The 22076-nt window shown below is 36.2% G+C and overlaps 1 protein-coding gene and 1 non-coding gene across 2 annotated transcripts in view; both read right to left on the bottom strand.

The window, feature by feature from the left end:
• The window catches only part of Lonp2 (lon peptidase 2, peroxisomal), a 105546-nt gene that overhangs the window by 16711 nt on the left and 66759 nt on the right, over window positions 1-22076 (bottom strand). Inside the window, exon 11 of the mRNA XM_046435104.2 lies at window positions 20133-20266. Within this exon, the coding sequence (XP_046291060.1) occupies window positions 20133-20266 (134 nt within the window). The remainder of the gene's footprint in view (window positions 1-20132; window positions 20267-22076) is intronic.
• Window positions 2095-2168, bottom strand: Trnal-caa (transfer RNA leucine (anticodon CAA)). Its single transcript has one exon. It is a non-coding gene; the product is annotated as a tRNA-Leu (tRNA).

Below are 22076 nucleotides of genomic sequence, written 5' to 3'. Positions count from 1 at the left end.
TGGTGCCAACTAACTGGGTGACAGGATCGCACTGCCAGGTGCAATGGTACACACCTGGAATCCCAGTGACTCAGGAGGCTGAGGCAGGAGGATCCCAAGTTCAAGACCAGCCTTAGCAACTTAGTGAGGCCCTTAACCAACTCAGTAAGACCCTGTCTCAAAATAAAAAAAAAGGGCTGGGGAGGTGGCTTAGTGGTAAAGTGCCCCTGGGTTCAATTCCCAATATCAAATAAATAAATAAAATTTTAAAAATCCACTGTACCTTGTGAAATACAACAAGAGAGCAAGGAAATGCTGAATTTTCACAGAATACATGCTTGATTCCTCATTAAAGTAAAGAACAAATAAAATACCATCCTATACATGCCATTTGGGGAATGAGGCCCAGATACAATTAAACCTTCCCAGTCTCATGCACAGGTTTTCAAGCACTCTGTTCTAGATCCATGTTCTCCCTGTCAGAAGATATCAGCACCAAGACGAGACAGGCCTTATCCAAGACTGTTACACTCAAGCAGGATAAACTTTTTCAGGGAAGGTAAAAACAACAGAAACAAAAATTTCAACGTGCTGGCATAATATGGAAGCCCCCACCCCCAAATCCTTTCTACTGGAATTATGTAGTTTCTTATTTATGTACCCTTCTGTTGGACTAAATAATGGTTTAAAAATGGTTAATATGCATATTAAAATGATTGTTTCTCTAAGAAGCAAAGAAGTTATAAAAGCCAGATGTCATTTTTCTGGTTATTAAAATAAAACAGATAGTAAAGAAGTTTAAGAAATAACAAAGGCCAACATTAAAGAGAAGAAATATTTTCAGTGTTGCTTATGATTTAATTTCTCAGGAAAGTAATTTGGCAATATATTGAACATTTCAAATGTTCAAAATCTCAGCCTCTATTTTTTTTTGTAGCAATCTAGTCTTAAGAACATATAAAAAAGTACAGATAACAGTTTATGTATAAAGTTACAGTAGCATTCTACATAGTAGCAAGAATCAGACTCACTATAAATAATGAATGTTGGAAGCATGGTTAAGTGATCATGGAACATGCACATCCATCTGATAAAATACTACACAGCCACTAACACTGGTTTCCAAGTGTTTTTAAGTAATGTAAAAATATTTTTTTGAAACGTTAACCTAGAGAAAGGAGATGGCATACAATTTCACACTGCCTGATTTTTATACAATATACCAAGTGATATGGTCCAAAATGTTAACAAAAGTTACTCCATGTGTTATGAGGTTAACATGAAACAGTAGTTTTCAAACCTGGCTCTGGCTTCCTAATTGGCCTTGCGCAAAGTCACTTTACCTCTTTGCATCTGTTTTCTAATTGGCAAAATCAGAATAATTACAGTATCCTCAGAGAGTTTTGGGGAGAAGATAATAATGAGAGGTACTGAGTTACACTATTAGCTCCCTTTTAGAATAATAATTATTATAGATTTCTAAGACTCCTTCCTTCCTTCCTTCCTTCCTTCCTTCCTTCCTTCCTTCCCTCCCTCCCTCCCTTCCTTCCTTCCTTCCTTCCTTCCTAGAATTAAACCCAGGGGCACTTAACATTCCCAGTCCTTTTTTACATTTTATTTAATAGAGGCAGGGTCTCAGTTGCTTAGGCCCTTGCTAATTTGCTGAGGCTGGCTTTGAACTCACAATCCTACTTCTTCAGCTTCCTGAGCTTCTGGGATTACAGGTGTGCACCACTTCGCCTGGCAAGACCCACATATTCTTACTCTATAAACCTTTCATTTAAAGAAAACAAAGTGCTCTCTACAACCAATTTCAACACAGGAATAGATAGGGTTCTGACCACAATCAAACAACTATTGGGAATATATAAATTCAAAATATGCTTTTAAAAAACTCAAGACTTAGCCCTATGCTATCCTATGTATTACTATTATATTTACTATAAATGCTACCTATTAAAATTCACTTTACAAATAACTTAGAAGCATATTCTTAATAATAATAAAGTGCTCTTTAATAAAATGCTATTAAATAGAGGTTGAAAAGAAAGGTCATGGAAGAGTAAAATGAGTACAACAAGCTAGCTCAACCCCACCCTACTTAAACTACTTTTTTTGTGGTGCTGGGGATTGAACCCAGGGCCTTGTGCATTTGAGGCAAGCACTCTACCAACTGAGCTACATCCGCAGCCCTCAACTACTTTTATTTTAAATAAAATTGGTGAGAAAGTGGGAAGGAGCTAAAGTATTTTTAGCTAATTTACTCTCCTCAAGGATATCTTCATGCTCTTCTTTCACAGATATTACCAGTCTTTTTGAGTTTAATTCAGCACACAGCCAAGATGGTCAGAGCAAAAAGGAGGAGTTTGACCACTTGAGGCAGCAGATAAGCAAATGGTAGCTGGGGCTGCATGAACTGTGGTGACTCTGCAGAGACCTGTGGGTGTGTTCCCAGTCCAGCTGAGCCATACTCTGGAGCTGATGTCACCACAGCTATTGTGAAGGGAAATTCTATAGCTACAAACTCCTCAGAAGGAAGGATTAGGTTTTTCTAAGCAGCTGTCACTGGGGAAACTCAAATGTTCTTCTCCACCCAGGTTTTTTCCTTTGCCACAAGAACATGTTTTCTATGAAAGCAGGATTAAACCCAGGGGTACTTAACATTCCAGCCCTTTTTTACACTTTATTTAATAGAGGAAGGGTCTCGCTGAGTTGCTTAGGGCCTTGCTAATTTGCTTCAGAACCACTGTGGGAAGGAGAGAAAAAAGGAGATAATCCAAGAGGAGTAAAGAGAAAGAATATTGGGATGTAAAACCTCAGGAAACTCCAGTAGCTTTTTTTTTTTTTTTTAACTCCTTGTCTTTTTAAATAAATCCTGCAGCAAAATGGTGTCTCTTGCAGATGATCCAACCAGTGGAAAGTAACAGGGAGGCCTAATACCAACAATTCCCCAGAATGTGAAGAAAACTCAATCTAACTACAGATATCCCTGGGATATCAATAATCTTTATTCAAGACAGGGAATCTTAGTTATCACTTCTTATTCCTTCTATTCTGCTTACCCTTTCAAGCCCAGTTCCATGAGTTCAAAAGATAAATTCTGTGGTACAGAAGTATAACAGGAATTCCTTCTTCCACATTTGTGTGTTCACTTTTACAAAAAAGCAGGTTTTTAATGTTTGTGAACTAGGGGTGGAGGACAGAAGGAAGGGGTGTACAGAATTTGTTAAGTCAGCAATAAAACAAGGTCCAGAGGGGACTCCTTCTCCACAGAAATGATTATTACTGTTTCTGTCATACTAATATAATGTCCCTAGGAAGACAGTTCCTTGAGAATGCCTAGGTTATATTCTGGAGCTTAGGAAATTCAGGAAGCACAGGATAGAACCATGAGACATAAAAATTTAAAAGATGCGAAGAAACTCAAAGATCTGGTCCAATCCTCTATTTTATAACAAAGGAAAAAGACCCAGGGAGATTAAATAAATTGCCTGTAGTAGATAGCAACCATAGATATTATTGAGACTCCTGATTCTCAGCTACAGACACTTTTTATCCCTATAGTCCAGTCCAGAAAGGCCACCTATGGCTCAGGAGTTCCTTGACAAGACAAAGGAAACTGGTGGTAAATTTGGAGATTAGATTATTTGAACCAGGTTCAGTGGGGCATTCCCATAGTCCCAGCTACTGGGGAGGCCAAGGGCGGAGCATTATTTGAGCCCACTGAGTTCAAGTCATCTGGGCAACATAGAACTCTGTTGAGAGAGAAAGAGGGAGGAAGGGAAGGAGGGAGGGAGAACAAAAGAGAAAGAGGGAGGTAGGTAGGTATTTTTTCCTTACTCTAAATAATTCATATAAATAACATAACTGGTATGAACTGGTATGAACAGACAGACTCCCTTCTAGGACTGTTGTCAGGGAAAACTATAAAAGACTTTCAAAATGAACAAAAATAGACTACTGGGTGTTGAGTCTAGTGTACCCTTCTGGGTTGTCTGGGTCTGTTGTTTGTAAGTTGTATAAAACTATTTAGCAATGCAAATGTTTCTTGTTCATAGACATGAAATGAATTTTGTCTTCTAGAGGTGCAACTGATTCCTCCCTTCCCAATAAGCAGGTTTTGAATCTCTTAAATTAATCTCAGCATTCCTGATTGTCTACAAATGTGTCTGGTGTTTTTGGATTCTCCACTGAAGTGGATGTAACATCTTATTGGTTCTTTTACTAACTAATGAATCATTAAAATCTTTGACATTTTTTTATTTGTATGCTAGCAATGATTTTATCATTTAAACATTTATCCTTTCATATTGTACAAAAAAAAAAAAAAGAAAAAGAAAAAACACTTGTTTTTAAAGAGTGGCAGAGTTTAGGAGTAGCCAACTCTGAACCACTAAGAACAGTTGATACATTTAGATTTAAAAAACTTTAGGGCCACTGACAGATATAACAAGCTGCTTTAAATAAAAAACAAAATTTCCCATTTTTAGTATTCCTGCTTTGGGGAAGATCCTCCAAAATGCCCAGCAGAGGTAGAATTGATTCTCCACTCTACCTCCAAGAGTCTTCAGCCAGCCCAAGTTTGAAACTTAGCTTCTTTCACTTACAACAGTAATTTTGGGAAAGTTCCTTAACCTTCCCCCTGCCTTTTTTTTTTTTTTTTGGTACCACATACCTTTATTTTATTTATTTATCAGGATTGAACCCAGAGGTTCAATCCTGATAACCCACTGCGCCACATCCCCAGATCTTTTTTTATTTTTATTTTGAGACAGGGTCTCACAAAGTTGCTTAGAGCCTCAATAAGTCACTGAGGCTGCTTTTAAACCTCCTGCATCTGCCTCCTGAGCTACTGGGATTACAGATGTGTGCCACCATGCCCAGCTAAGACAACTTTATTATGGTATAATTATTTTTAAAAATTTTTTTTTACTTGTAGTTGGACACAATACCTTTATTTTATTTATTTTTATGTGGTGCTAAGGCTCAAACCCAGCGCCTTACATGTGCTAGGTAAGCACTCCACTGCTGAGCCACAACCCCAGCCCATTATGGTATAATTATATAGCAAAATATCTTAAAATGATATTCTGGTTAAAATCTATTTGCAAATGTACAATTCAGGAGCATTAAACATAATCACAATAGTGTTATGCCCATCACCACTATCTATACCCAAACTTTTTCATCATCTCTAGCATAAGCTCTGTACCTACTGAATAATTGTTCACATTCCCCTCCCCACAACCCTGGTAACCCACCATTATACTCTGTTTCTGTGAACCTGACTACTTTGGATACCTCATATTAAGTGGAATCATACAATATTTGTCCTGTGTCTGCTTTATTTTATGTAGCACGTTTTCTAGGTCCATCAATGTTGTGGAATACATCAAAATTACATGCCTATGCTATGTGGTGATGCACACCTGTAATCCCAGATACTCAGGAGTCTTGAGACAGAAGGATCACAAGTTCAAGGCTGACCTGAGCAACTGAGTAAGACCCCATCTCAAATAAACAAAAAAAGGGCTGGAGATGTAGCTCAGTGGTAGAGTGCCTCTGAGTTCAATCCACACTCCAAAAGGAAAAAAAAAACCCTATTTTTGAATAATATCCCATTGTATTTATATATAATATTTTGTTTCTCCATTCATCTGATCATGAACACTTGGGATGTTCACGCCTTTGGCTTCTGTGAATAATGATGCTATGAACATAAGTATGCAAATATCAGAGTCCTCACTTTCAATTCTTTTGAATATATACAGTGACTAGGAATGAAACTGCTGGGTTATTATGCTATGTTCAAATACTGAGGACCTACCAAAGTGTTCTTCATGGTGCATGCACCATTTGACATTGCCATCAGCAATGCAGGAGAGTTCCAATGCATCCACATGCTTGCCAATACTTATTATCATCCTATTAAAAATAACTAATGTAGCTGGGGGCAGTGGCACAAACCTATAATACCAGCAGCTCTGGAGGCTGAGGCAGGAAGATTGCAAGTTCAAAGCCAGCTTCAGCAACTTAGTGAGACCCTGTCTCTAAATAAAATATAAAAAAGGACTGTGGTGTGGCTCAGTAGTTAAGTGCCCCTGGGTTCAATCCCCAGTACCAAAAATAAATAAAAGTTAAATTAGTATTATAGCCATCCTACTAGGCATAAGTAATATCTCCTTATGGTTTTGATATGTATTTCCCTAATTACTAATGATAGTAAGCATCCTTTCATGCTTACTAGCCATTCTAATATCTTCTTTAGAGAAATATCTATTCAAATATTTTGCCCATTTTTTAATTGGGTTCTTTTTGTGTAATTAAACTGTAGGAGTTCTTCATATACATTCTGTATATCAATCTTTAATCATATATATATGATTGCAAATATTTTCTCCCATTGGATAGGTTGTTTTTTCACTTTCTCAATAGTGTCCTTTGATGTACAAAATTTTAAATTTTGATGAAGTCCAGTGTATCTATTTTTTCTTTTGTTGCCTCTGCTTCTGTTGTCACTTCTTTTGTCATATTCATGAATTCACTGTCAAGCACAATGTTATGAAGATCTTCCCTAAGTCTTTTAAGAGTTGTATTGGTTTTAGCTCTTAAGTTTATATCTTTGATCCATTTCTAGTTCATTTTTATCATGCAAGAATGCAAGTCCAATTTCATTCTTTTGCATATGGAGATCCAGTTTTCTCAGCACAAATTATTGAAAAGATTGTTCTTTTCCAAGTGAAGGGTTTGGTACTCTTGTTAACAATCATTTAACCACATAGGTAAGCTTTTATTTCATTTCTCTCCACTCTATTCCTCTGGTCTATATTTTTGTCCTTGTACTGATACCATACCACTTTAATTACAATAGCTCTGTAATAAATTTTAAAGTCAGGATGAATTCAGCAAAACAGTTTGGCAGGTTTTCAAAGTGCTGAACCAGAGCTACAATATAATCCAACAATTCCATTCCTAGGTGCTGTGTATATCCCAAAGAACTGAAAGCAATATCTCTTGATATCTGTGTGTCAAACAGATATATAAACAGATATTTGTTTGATATTCATAGCAGCATCATTCACATAAGCCAAAAGGTAGAAACAACCCCTTTTTTTCTTTTCAAGACTATTTTGTCTCTTGAATCTGAAGATGTACTCTTTCATTTCTTTGAAAAAGGCTCTTGGAATTTGGAAGGAACTACAGTAAATCTGTAGGTCACTTTGCATAGTATGGACATGTTAACAATGTTAAGTTTACTTAACCAAGAACATAGTTATCTTCCCATTTATTTAATGTCTAATTTATTTTGGCAATGCTTTATAGTTTTCAGCATATACATCTTTCACCTTCTTGGTTAGATTTATTCCTAAGTATTTAAATATTCTAGATAGTATTGCAAATAGAATTGTTTTCCTAATTTGCTTTACAGACATCCATTTCTTAAGCTCTTATTTCCTCATCTGAAATAAGTAAAGTAGTACCTACACTTCAAAATGTTATTATAGGGATAATGGAATGGGGTATGAGGATAATGAAAGCATAGTGTAGCTACTGACTTTAGGCTTAAAGCCAGGCCTCTTAGGTTAGAATCTTGACCATAAACCTTTAGTAACTGTGAACCTTGGGCAAGTTATTGAATCATCTGTGTTTTAGTTTTCTCATCTGCAAACTGGACCTAAAAAGCATTACCTACCTTATAGGTTACTGGAGGATTAAATTAGTAAATATATGTAAAATGCTTACAACATAGTATGGCACACAGCAGAAACTTTACAGATAACAATTATTCTTCCTGCCTAGATCATCACAACAATTCTTCATTTGATGTGGCCTTTTGATGCAGTGAAGAGATGTGGTAAACATGAGATGTATGAGGCTTCTATTGGTGTAACACAGGATATTGCTATACAGTAAACCTTCTTCTTCTTTTTTTTGGGGGGGAAGCAGAAGTATTACACTCTAAAGTAATTATAAAAGATATAGTGAAGTGTGGTGGTGCATGCTATAATCCCAGATACTGGTGAAGTTGAGGCAGGAGGATCACAAGTTTGGGGCCAGCATGGGCAATTTATTAAGACCCTATCTCAAAATGAAAAGGGCCAGGAATGTAATGCCGCAGTCTGGCTGGGCACAAATCATGAGCCACTCAAGCAGGAACAAACTTTATTTCTAAACTCCACCAGCACACTCCACACACACTCCGCGGGAACTCCCCTGAACGCCATGCACGCGGCTCCTCCAGGAACCACCAACCAAGGCGAACTCTTCAGGAATCCCCACGAGAGCTCAACCAAACTCAACTGGGAACTCCAAAGTAGCAGGCCAAGGCGGACAGCACGGGTCTAATATTACAATTGAATACACAGCTTAACATAACCATTATCATCTCAATGGCTTGCTAGTGTCACCTCTCAACCACTCCGTTCTGGCAAAAATGCCATGCGTCATTTTGACTTGTCTATGGCCCTCAGCAATGTAGCTCATTGGTAAACTGCTGGATTCAATATTGTAAAAAATAAAATTAAAAAATATTGGGGCTGGGGATATAGCTCAGTTGGTAGAGTGCTTGCCTTGTATGCACAAGGCCCTGGGTTCAATCCTCAATGCCACACACACACACACAAAAAAAAAAATGACAAAAGGTATAGATATATACATATAGTAAATACATAAACCAGTAACATAGTTATTTATTATCATCAAGTATTATGTGATGTACATAATTGTATATGCTATATTTTTATAGTACTGGGATATGGGTTTGTTTATATCAGCATCATCACCAACACGTGACTAATGTGCTGTCCTATATTATGACAGCTACATCACTAGATGATGTGAAATGTTTAGCTCCACTGTAATCTGGGTGTGGTAGGCTGGGGATTACCACTCAGTGGTAGAGCACATGCCTAGCTTGCATGAGGTCCTTTGTTCAATCCCTAGTACTGGGGAGGGGCGGGATGTGTGTGTGTGTGTGTGTGTGTGTGTGTATCTACTACAATGTAGCACCAATACCTTTCTAAGTCTAGTCCCCACTATTTTGAAATTCCTTTTAGCCTAGAGGAGAAACCACCAGTTCATCTAACATTTAGAGAGTACAACCTAGTATAAGAAATGGGGCCTCAGTTTCCTTATTTATAAAATAAAATTCAGACTACATGAACTCTACTGTGTCCACACCATTCATCAAGGTACCTCATTCAAAACAGATAATCAATCATGGTTACTGAATTAAACTGAATTTGGGGTATGCAATCCTTAAATTTTAATAACATTTGTGAATAAATGATAAATCACTAAAATACTTATTAAAAAATCACTGTTTTTAGCACTGATTATGTCAAGTAAACACAAATTTTAAAAAATTTTTATTAGTTATTGATGGACCTTTATTTATTTATTTGTTTATATGTGGTGCTGAGAATCGAACGCATGCTAGGTAAGTGCTCTACCACTGAGCCATAACCCCAGCCCAACCCAAATGTTTTTAATCACTGAAAATTAATTATTTCACAATATTATGAAAAATTTTATTTATATTTATTTATTGGTTAAAATTTTTTCTTGAAAGTTGAATCCTTTCACACTGGGTTTCTGAATTGTGAAGGAAAAGCAACCTCAAACTGGGATTGGTGAACTGTCCTTATATCAGGATGTAGGAGGTGTATTACTGAGTTCCTGTCTCAAAATAAAATAAAATAAAAATAGGGCTGGGAATGTAGCTCAGAGGTGGAGTGCCCTGGGTTAAATCTCTAGTACCACTTTAAAAAAAAAAAAAAAGGCATCTGAGAGCCTTCTCATGGGACAGCAGAAAGGAAAGCAAAGTATCTTAAAAAAAAAATTAAAAAATAAAAAAACCTGATTCCAACTATATAATTTGTACTGTCAGTTTCAGGTTAATCTCTTCCAGAAAACCCTCTTCCCAGCCAGAGGAAGTACGCTAAATGCAACTGAGATTCAAGTTACTGACCAGGATTGCCAAGGCATTTGAGCCTGCATATTTTTAAAAAAAAATTTTTTTTCAAGGAAGAAAGTAGCTTTGGGGGCTGGGATGAAGCTCAAAGACAGGGCATGCTTAGCACCAAAAAGAGAAAGAAAGGAAACTATAAAGGAAAAACCTGTGAATCCAATGTCCAGAAGAACATTTTTGCTATCAATTATTCTTTATTTTCTTTCTGTCAATATTTTCTTCATTATTTTGGGGATGGTAATACAATCTTAATATTACCAAATATACTCTCTTTCAAATTTACCTACTAAACATTTCTACATTATAACCATTGAAATGTAGATGGAAATTACGATTGCAAATCATTTTTCAATTTTTAGTGGCAGTTATCTCTTTATAAAAATAACAAAAAAGAATCTGAAAAGTTTTCCATTCACATTAGAGATATAAATAAGTGAACTTTCAGTTTACTAAAAGCAATTTTAAAAAGCTACAATTAACTATAATAAAATTTCAATGATCAATTCAGTGCCTCCAATGACTTTAAAAACCAGTATTTATTCCACATTTTAAAATTATTTATTTGTATTCTTACCTCCCCCAACAGACTACACTTTTGTTACTCATTAGTCAATTTCCCAATTTAGAACTTGGCATACAGTAAATGCTAGCTGACTCTGACTGAGTGAATCAATACATGCAAGGGCCCAAGATATACGATTCTCTTTTCAGTACCAGACAAGTGAGCCTGCATCGTTTCTCAGCAAGTTATAGGCATTAATAAATTTCATTTCCTGTATTAGAGATTCAGAAAATATTCTTGGAGAATTATTTGGATTAGTAGTTAAAATCACAGAGACAATTTGTGATATTAAAAAAAAAACCCTCCAAGAGTATTCTAAATATTTCTGTAACACAGAAGGACTGGTTTTACAGTGAATTCCACTGTTACGTATAATTATAATGCACCAATGAAAAAAAATTAAAAGAAAGGCTGTATAAAAATGACACCCTGGCTGGGGCTGTGGCTCAGTGGTAAAGCAATTGCCTAGCACATGTTCGATCCCTGGTACCACATAAAAAAATAAACAAATAAAATAAAGGTATTGTGTCCATCTACAACTAAAAACTACATTAAAAAATGATACCCAAAGGCCACTGCATCTTCCTATATGATTCCTATATGATTATTTTATAATATTTTATTTTGTTGTCCCAAAATACAATGTAAATAGTAAGTGTCTGGGACTGGTTCCTGTTATATGTAAGAAGGGCTTTTCTTTCATTCTAGTTTCCTTCCCACCTGCATATAGGCAAACAATCTCTTGAACCAGGTCAATATTGATGCAGGAACAATCAGTAAATCAGTGTAAATGTCAGACTTAGAAAAAGACTATTGTATATCTTCATAATACAGGCAGATCTGATAACAAATCAACACAACCTGATTAGAATACTACCTGACTGTAAATATTTATACACAATATACTGCCCAATGTCCCCACCAAATACAAAGAATTTAGCACAAAAAGTCCTAATCCTAGATCTAATGTTTTTATAATCTTTGTTTGCAAAGTCCAATTAACTCTTAGCAGAAGGCTACAAAGCCCCCAAACCTCACCCTACCAGCAAATCAAATGCCTAGAGAACTGAAACTGGCTCTGAAATCCATATTACTCAATAGTAACCTTAATGCTTTGACAATTATAAATTTTTATTTGTTCTGAGCCACTAATACAATCAAATGAAAGATAAGCACGAACAGGATGCAGGAAAACGTTAAATAGTGAAAATTCCCAACTCAATTAATTCTAACTTGTAAACCATGACTGTGCTGGTTGGTTCCTTAATAAGAAATCGGCTGAAGTTTGACGGATATTCAACAGCATAAATTTCAGTGTTGGCTTTAAAAATTCTTCATTTAATAAAGTGTCTTAGATGGTGATAATTGCAGAACTGCTACTGTCATTTAAATTAGAAAATTGAATAGGAATAAGCAGAAAATTTCAAAGCTATACAACCTGAAGATTAGGAAAACAGGGGCCCATTTTAATTTAGCACCCAGAATAATGATAAAACTTTGATAATGCTCAAAGACGTTTTACCATCAAAGCTGGGCATTTCTGTGGAAATTAAAATCTCACTTTTGAATATTTTAACAATCCAAAATAAATAGCCAATGAATCTGATCTGTGGTTTTTGGACTCAAGAGGCACACACATGATTACTCTCTTTTTATTTTCCAAATCAAATCAGAAAGAAAGACATGGGATTTAGGTTAAAATGTTGGCGGACTTATATGTAACTGGAACTAAGTAATAGGAAACTTCCCCATTATCTTCATTTCACTAAAGATACCTAACAATCTGAATGAGAACAGCAACAAAATCCACATTGAAAGATGACAAACAGAGATTGTTTCAATTTTTGCTAAAGGATCATTCATTTGTTTGTGGGTTTGATTAGGCTTTCTTCCCCTGAAGACCCCTGACAGTGCATAATAGAGATATTCTTATGGCTTCTGCACCACAGAAATTTTCATTCTCTATTAACAAACCAAACCAAAAGTTTTTCTTAGATCTCTAAATAAACTATTTCAATGCTGAGAAATGGGGTCTGAATTAATGAAATGCAATGTATAAAAACCTTCTGTAAAATAGGAATAAATAAATAAGATGGCTCCCAAAAGCCTGTCCCTATCACCTGGAATTCACAGCTTTGTGGAGTCAGTCCCCTCTCATGTAGTACCAGGGTTGGCCTGCATGACCCAAAGAAAGTGGTAACGACAGTTATAAAAGATTGCAGATTCTGGACTCTGTCCCTGGCTTTCTGTATCTTCTCTTCTCACACATTATTCACTCTGGGAGAAACCCAGCTGCCCTGTCCTAAGCCTAGGAAGAGGACCATGTGGTGGAAAACAGAACTGTGGCCAAGAGTCAGCAAGGAACTGAAGGCAGCTAACAACCATGTAAGTGAGCCTTCAGCTGGTTGACAGCTTGAGTGTAGCTCATGAAAAGTCTTGAGCCAGAACTACTCAGGTAAGCTGCCCCTGGATTTCTGATCCACAGAAACTAATGATAAATGTTTGTTAAATATTTTAATCTGCTAAATTTTGGGGGTAGTGTTATACAGAAATAGATAACCAATGTAACATTCAAAAGATAAAAAAGAGAAGATCCTGCAACAAGAAGACTGCTCCAAGAAGACAGAGCAATTTGGTAAAATGTTACACAAAGCACAGAGATTACTTCCTATTAATATAAAGAAATGCACTCCTGGCAGTAGACAAGAAAATGGAAGTGTTCTGATTCAGAGAAGACTAGTAAAAAAACAAAAGGGGGGGCGCTAAAAGGATCAAAAGCACTTGATTTTCCTACAGGGAGAGCTTCCTGTTTTGGTTAGGAAGGAGCCACACTTAAAATAACTAGCATAAAGCATGCTTCAGGCTGGAGAAGTCAATGGCAGGAAGCCACAACAAAGAACTCTGAAAACAGCTCCACACAGAACTGATCCTTCCTGGAGCACTGGATCCTGAGAAGGGCTAAGAGCAAGCGTAGACAGTGAGTGGGATGGGAAATGACGGCAGCACAAGAAGCAGTAGAGAAAATGCAAGCAACTCTGTTAGCATGAGACTCTCCTTTGAGGCATTTTGACCCCTGTACTAAGTATACTTGGTTCAGTGGCAGGATACCTTTCCTCAAATTACCACATTCTAGCTAATAGTTAAGAGTGTGGTCAACTAGGGGAAGTAAATGAATGAAGAAAACTAGCGTTGTTAAATCTTTTATTTTGATTTTTAACTATGAAGGTTTCAGAAAGATTATACCAAGGAATTAAGGACATAGTATTCTCCTTCCATTGAATTACACTGACTTCACTGCCCTGCACAAGGCAAATGCCAGGGAAACCACACATGTCACAATGTAACTCGGGCAAAATGGGATCCAGATTTCACTACAAAAATTGTCATAGAATGAGACAGATTTGTGGTCTGGCCAGCACAGTGCTCTGTGGTCAGCAGAGGGCTCAGGAACCTATCATGAGAGGATAGACCTATCTTCACTGACATCAAATCTTATTGTTTATGACTCATACCACCCAAACTGCTAGTCCTCTTTCAATTTATAACTCCTATTTTCCTATGGACTGAGAAATATATAGCTATGTTTATAAGTCTGTTAACTGAGGAGAACAGGTAAGGCATAATGTTTATTAGGAGATACTGTGAAGGGTTTTATGAATCAAATCAGTGTCAAACTAGAGATTTTATTTACTAGAGTAGTCAATTACATGGTAAGTGGTGGCCTAAAGGCTGTATTTAGTTTTCATTTTTTAATGATAATTTTCAACAAAGACCAAATTTCTTTCTTTTCTTTTTTTTTTTGCTGCTGGGATAATAATGCATTCTACCACTGAGATATCCCCAACCTCAGCTATGCTTTTTGTCAGTTTTTTCCCCCCTTACTTGGGAACTGTTTATTACCATAATTCAGAATGGTTAGAATATGTGCTATGTTTAGAATCATGAAATAATGTAGTCAAAAGTAACTGAAAAGTTAAAGTTGTCAAAGCAGCTGAGAATTCATTGGCAAAATCTCAGAAAGGATGGAACCAGAAAGGAGGAGCTCAAAAAGCTACATTCAAATTCTCCTCAAGTCACTGATTAACTCCTAACTTGAGCATATTCCAGGTGAGACTCCATGAAACCCAAGAGCAAGGAGTTACAGGGAGACTCAAAGGCAGAAGGGACTTTCAGTTAAGAACTCAGAAGCCTCATGCCCTAGAAGTATAAGGGTCCCACTCTAAGGAATAAGAAGCACAAACTTGGAGTACCACACCCTAGAAGTAAAGACTATAATTCCAGGAATAAGGCTAAAGCAGAAACAGACCAGTCCTAAAAAGCCTAAAACTAAGCCTTGATAAGGTTGAAGCAATCACCACCCACCACCAAAACTAAAAAACAACAAATGACTAAAAACCAAGGGAAAAAACCCCAAGTAACAGAAAGACTCATAGGTGAATCAGATAATGGAATGAATGTTCTGATAGGTACTTTAAAAACCATGATCAGTATATCCAAAAATACAGAGGAAAAGATGGGTTAAAGAGCTGAAAAGATGGGCTGGGGATGTGGCTCAAGCGGTAGCACGCTCGCCTGGCATGCGTGCGGCCTGGGTTGGATCCTCAGCACCACATACAAACAAAGATGTGTCCGCCGAAAACTAAAAAATAAATATTAAAAATTCTCTCTCTTTCTTAAAAAAAAATAGCTGAAAAGATGATTTCAATTAAAAAAATCTATTGGAATCTACTATAAAGAATCAAATCAACATTTGAAAAGTAGAAAATACTCCATACATTTAATAGCAGAAGTCAGCAATAATAAATTGGAACACAGGGCAACAAAATATACAAACTGAATTAAAGAGAAAATTAATGCAAAAAGTAGAACAGAGGATAAGTAACAGAGTTCAAAGGACTCCTAGAATCTCAGATAGAGGAGGGAAAAAAGGTGGTGGTGGGAAAATATCTAAAGAGATAATGGCCAAAATTTTTCCCACCGATGAATTTAGCCCACAAATCCAAAAAGGTCAGCAAATTCCAAGCTGCATAAACACAAATAAAATCATAACCCTGCTATGTCTGACATGTTTGTTAACAGAACTCAGCAGCTAAGCAAAGGTTTATTAGAAAGTGTTGGTAAGAGATTTATTTATTTATTAATTTTGACATTGGGATTAAACCCAGGGGTGCTTTACTGCTGAGCTACATCCTCTTTCCTTTTTATTTTTATTTTTGAGACAGGATCTTGCTAAATAGCTGAAATTGGGCTTGCTAAATTGCCCAGGCTGGCCTTGAGCTTGTGATCCTCCTGCCTCAGCCTCCTGAGACACTGAGATGATATGCATGTCATGGGCCTGGCTGAGAAGAGATTTATGAATCAAATTAGGATAAAACTGGATAAATTCTTTGCTAATGGGAACTTCTAAGGAAAAATTCCTACCAGGTAGTAATTGATCATATATGGAACATGAGAAATTGAACAAACGGACATTTGCCTAACTCTACAGAGAAACACACAAGTGTATAAAACTGAATACATGGAGTATTTGTCTTGGCTAAAGAAAGGCAAAAAACAAACAAAAAAAACAGAATAAAACTGGAGTCATGTGCTTTTATCCTTCAACTCAACTAATACCCCAGGAAAAAAAGAGCAATTTAGAACACACTGATAGTATACAGAAAAACATAAGCAGCACTGCTGTTACGAAATGATTTCCATACTTAATAGGTAGGTGACTGAAAGCATAAATATTCTTTCTCTACATTGATCAACTACACATCTCACTGTCTTCTTTTCTGGTCTGTTTAACTGTCGGTTAAAATCCCACAAATACAAAAACAACTGTTCATAGACAGAGACTCTTGGGTCTATTCCAGAAAGTTGGTTTGATACACTGGAGGTTTCTGCATGTTTTGAACCTCATGGCCTGAAGTCACTTTTCTTCCTGGCAGTAACTCTAAGTCCATCATTATTTTTAACATTAAAAATAATCTACAGTGTGATACTTGAAATTTCTAAAACAACTGTTTTCTTTTATACCCCTATTTGAAATAATTCATTTCTTAACGAGAAACTTTCAGTTGCTAAGCTCCATTTAAAATTTTTGGCTTGAAAAATGAATGCAAACTCTTGTAGAAATATTTCTTTCAGCTTGGTTGATGTCATAAACACCACTTCAAGATTCATTATAATTATTCTATAAAATTCTGGAGCACAATTATTTACAGTAACTCATGAATATCTTACAATATTAGGACCAATATGGAGTAATATCTGTGCCTCAATAAGGCTACAACCAAGATCATCCTCAAGAGACAAATATTTATCCTAATTGTTTGTTCATTTGAATTACCTGGGTAATACCTTAACTACCCAAATCTGTTTAGCTACAGCATCACTTAGGAGATGTTCTATGATTTAAAAAAAAAAAAAAAAGAAAGAAAAAACCAAAGGACCAATTAAATGTTAACCATAAAAACTTTAGGGTCATACACAGTTCACAAGCTGTTTGAACAAGTTCTTGAATATTTGTGGGTTATTTTAAAATATCGAATAAGAGCACAGATATTATTAGAAATATGCTAATGGATGTATATATAAACATTAAGCAACACACTATAATTATGGACAGTTTCCCTGGACATCAAATCCCTATATTATAAATTCTAAAAAACACTATCTCAACCTTAAATTTTCACAACGTAGAGAAATTCATTTTACCCTCTATCTTCTTATTAAACCACAGACAAGAACAAAAAGACAAAGGCTTAGATATCTGAAGTCACAGCACAAAGGGAGTGCTATAAGAATAAAAAAGGAGAAATTCAGGAGCATGTAAATCTAGGTCTTACACTTAGAGAAAAAAGGAACGTGATTCAGTCTTCCATTGCCACTGTAGCTACACCAGTGATTTCCCCCCCCCCCCCCCGACCCCCAGTGGTTAAGTGTCCCTGGATTGTTCAATCCCTATTTTTTTAAAATTTATTCTAATTTGTTATATATGACATTTCAATTCATATTATACATATATAGCACAATTCTGCATACCTCTGGTTGTACACAATGTAGAGTCACACCACCCGTGTCTTCGTATATATACTTAGAATAATGATGTCCACCTCATCCCACTGCTTTTTCTACCTCCATGGCCCTTCTCTTTTTCTCCCTTCCCTTTCCCCTATCTAGAATTTGTCTATTCCTCCCATACTCCCCCACCCCATTATCAATCAGCATCCTTATATCAGAGAAAACATTTGGCATTTGTTTTTTGGGGATTGGCTTACTCTACTTAGCATTATATTCTCAAACTCCATCCATTTATCTGCAAATGTGATTTCTATTCTTGATAGGCACTCTCTCACCTAGGACAGTTTCTAAAAATTCAGATTTCTATAAACAGTAGATTATCTTTACAATTTCTCTCAAATCCTATTATAATGAGAATTAAAAAATAAAATATATAAACCTACAAGAACAAAAGGAATGAGAAAGAAGACAACAACTGAGAGGAGATGCTGACAAAATTTGGAAAGCAGAAAGTGGGTGGACCAAAAAATATTGAAAACTCTGCAGGCTAGAGAAAGCAGAGACCTTGGTGTCTGCAGGACAGGGATGTTTCATCAACAGCAGCAAGTTCATCTGAGCCATGAAATCCTATCAAGGGTAGGAATGTAAGGTATCCCTGAAAGTGTGGGTGAGAAGTGGGGCTGTCTGTCTCTTTTATGCTGCTGTAACAGAATACCACAGATTTTGCAGTGAAGAGAAATTTATTTGGCTTATAGTTCTGGAGGTTGGGAAGTCCAAGATTGAGGGTGCATCTGGAGAAAGTCTTCTTGCTACATCATACCATGCAGAAAGGATTGCATGGTAAGAGAGCCCATGAGAGACAAGAGGGAAGGGGATTGAATTCATTCTTTTATCTGGAAACTACTGTGATAATTAACCCACTTCCCTAAGATAATGATATTAATCCATTCATAAAGGTAGAGGTCCCATGACCTGATCATTTCTTAAAAGGTCTCACCTCTCAACAGTGATGAAGTTTCCAACATATGAATTTTGGGGGATACATTCAAACCACAGAAGGGAGTTCAAACAAACATTTTAAAGTCAATATAAGAAATGATTGGAGTTCAATAGCCCTATCCCTACTTCACACAATGAGAACATGACCCCTGTTCAATTCATCAAAAGACGGCTGGTTTATTCTCTGGAAAAAATGAACCAGTGGAGTTCCATGCGAAGTGGGAGTGGGGGTGAAACATCATACAGAAATATGAGAATTATGTGAACATCTGCTCTTTGATGCCAGTGCTGTTGTGAGCTCAGTAAGTGAGAAGTAAAACAAGGAAGATGTTTTTTTAACTGTGTCTGTTCTTCTAAGCCTAGCACAAATTGTGGTTCTTTGATCACATTCATTTAACTCTTTTCTGGAAAGAGCTTTAGAAATGGTAGACTAATAAATCTAATAATCTAATAAATGGTAGACATCTAATAAATCTCTTTACTGAAAGTAATCTTCAGTTCCCTACTATTCAAGTCATATTTGTTATGGCAAGTTATGTTCTGCATACTAGCATGGTATGATAAACCCAAACCCCTACTGTGGGGAGCCACTCCAAACACACACGCACCTTTAAGTCCTGATGCACCACAGGGATCTGAAAGATCACTGTAGTCTGGTGCATTAGTCTTTTCCCTCACTCAGATAACATGGCTAACAAGGTGTGGCTATAGGAGTAGGAGATTCCTAGAGGGTGAGCTCTACTCACCTGTTCACTTGTAATCCTATCTCTTGCCTCATTTAATGGCTTCTCCCCAATAAAAGGGTTCAGTACAGGCTCTCTATCTCTTTCCATGGACCCCTAAGGTTGGAGAAGCTGTTATGGGACCCAAAGGAAAAGATATTTTTCTGTCTCTGTGTGATTATTTTGCAGCCCAGTTCACCTGGACTGACCCTGAGTGTTTAGTCCTAGAATGCGACACCCTACCAGTTCTGGAACAAAAGTTAAAACACTATAACTGGGTAACAAAGGAAATATCTACATTTCATTAATTCCAGTAAAAGAATTTTCCTCCTATTATTATCTCCACAATTACTGAAGAAAAAAATAATTTATATTGCATTTAGTCATATACCTATAAAAGAAAATGTGTCAGAAAAATTACGTACATGAAGCTCTTCCAGAGTACAAAGACCTGCTCTTATAGTACTTGGATAGCTTGGACTTTTGAATGTTGTAGTAAGTTTTTCTTTTCTTTTTTTTTTTTTTTTTGTAATAACTTTTTATGCTATACATTATTCAAAGACTTAACAACTATCTGGGTGGGTAAAAAAAATTAGGGAACACCAGATCCCATACATAAAGTGTATCTTCATTTTAAATCTGAAGAAGTTACAATATCCTTACAGCATTAATATTGAATATTACTCCATTTATACTCTGTACTATTTGTAAAAGAGAACTCTCTTGATAAATTATACCAAACTTTAAGTTATTACTTATTCACTGAGTGCATTTACCACTGGAGTCACACGTGCCACTATTCCCAATGACAACACCATTCTCCACATCCAATTTAATTGTGCCACTCACTCCTAGCTGCCAGGCCTGAGAACACCAAAACAAGGCCACTAACCTTCTCCCTCAGTTATATCTGAACGGTCCAACTTGGCTTCCTTATGTTGTCCTTCTGCAACCTTCACAGCAACGGCTCGGCAAATGGCCCCAAACTTTCTATCCAGAGAACGAACTCCTGCTTCCCTGGTGTACCTGTGAATAAAGAAAAATACTTCATTTTGCCTAAATACCACCTTAAAAACAGATAGAAATACAACTAACCTTTCTATTAAAGGAACAGTATACATTTAAAAGTTTTTTTTTACTCTGCCTTGACTAATGAACTTACCCACACCGAAAATGTCTCATTTAAGTATTGTTACTTCTTAAACATTCAGATGTGCTTTCAGCCACAAATATTTCCTTTATATAGATTATCCTGAACTTTTACCCAATACCTAAAAACAAATCTTTGGTCCTTCAATTTATTTATTTATTTAATATATATATTATAGTTGGAGGTGGACACAATAACTTTATTTTTTTAATTTATTTTTTTATTCTAATTTGTTATATATGATAGCAGAATGCATTATGATTCATATTACACATATAGAGCACAATTTTTCATATCTCTAGTTGTATATAAAGTATATTCACACCATTTGTGTCTTCATACTTATACTTAGGATAATGATGTCTGACTCATTCCACTGTCTTTCCTATCCCTATGACCCTTCCCTTACCTTCCCTCTCTTTTGCCCTATCTAAAGTTCCTCTATTCTGCCCATGCTTCCTAACCCCCATCACCGTTATGAGTCAGCATCCTCATATCAAGGAAAACATTTGGCCTTTGTTTTTTGGGGATAGGCTTACTTCACTTAGCATTATTCTCCAACTCCATCCATTTACCTGCAAATGCCATGATTTATTCTCTTTTAATGCTGAGTAATATATTCCACTGTGTATACATACCAGTTTCTCTATTCATTCATCTACTAAAGGTCATCTGGGCTGGTTCCATGATTTAGCTATTTGTGAATTGTGCTGCTATAAACATGTGTCAGATGTGTCTGTGTCCCTGTAATTCGCTGTTGTTTTTTTTTTTAATAGTTGTAGATGGAGAGAATGCCTTTATTTTATTTGTTAATTTTTATGTGGTGCTGAGGATCAAACCCAGCGCCTCACACATGCTAGGCAAGCACTTTGCCACTGAGCTACAGCCCCAGCCCTAGTATGCTGTTTTAAGTCCTATGGGTATAATACCTTTATTTTTAATTTTTATGTGGTGTTGAGGATCAAACCCAGTGCCTCACGCATGTTAGGTTAGCGCTTAACCACTGAGTCACAACCCCAGTCCTGGTCCTTCAATTTATATTGACAAAGTAAATTTGGCAGCATATAAAATACATTTATTTTTTGATATGTTTAAGAGTTTTCTAAAGCAAAATTTGTCAATTTAAGAAAATTCTAAATTTATTGTACTTGAAATACTACAGAAAGAATCAGAAATTGAGCCAACTGCAATGGTGTATGCCCGTAATCCCAGTGATTTGAGGGCTGGGGCAAGAGGATTGGGCGTTCAAAGCCAGCCTCAGCAATTTAGGGAGGCCCTTAACAACTTAGCAAGACTCTGTCTCAAAATAAAAATATAAAAAGTGCTGAGAAAATAAAATAAAATAAAAAGTGGTAGGGATGTTGCTCAGTGGTTAAGTGCCCCCCTGGTATCAAAAAAAAAAAAAAAAAAAGACAAAAATCAGAAACTGCACTGAACGTAGGACAGAAATCAACTTTTTACTAGGAACTTTGCTAATCACCTAGGGACTCCGTGTGTTTTTATTGTGATTTTTATAAAATACTCTATTTATTTATTTATTTAATATATATATTATAGTTGGAGGTGGACACAATAACTTTATTTTTTTAATTACATATTTAAACTTACATATTTCAGCAAATTCCACAACCCATTCCATAAACCATTTTTGGTGTAACCAACTTTGGTGGGATAGGAATGGACAAC

Source organism: Marmota monax, unplaced genomic scaffold (assembly GCF_021218885.2).
Source record: "Marmota monax isolate L192 unplaced genomic scaffold, Marmota_monax_Labrador192_F-V1.1 WCK01_AAM20220418_F8-fsc00024, whole genome shotgun sequence".
Classification (NCBI taxonomy): domain Eukaryota; kingdom Metazoa; phylum Chordata; class Mammalia; order Rodentia; family Sciuridae; genus Marmota; species Marmota monax.
This window is presented reverse-complemented; position numbering and strand designations above follow the sequence as displayed.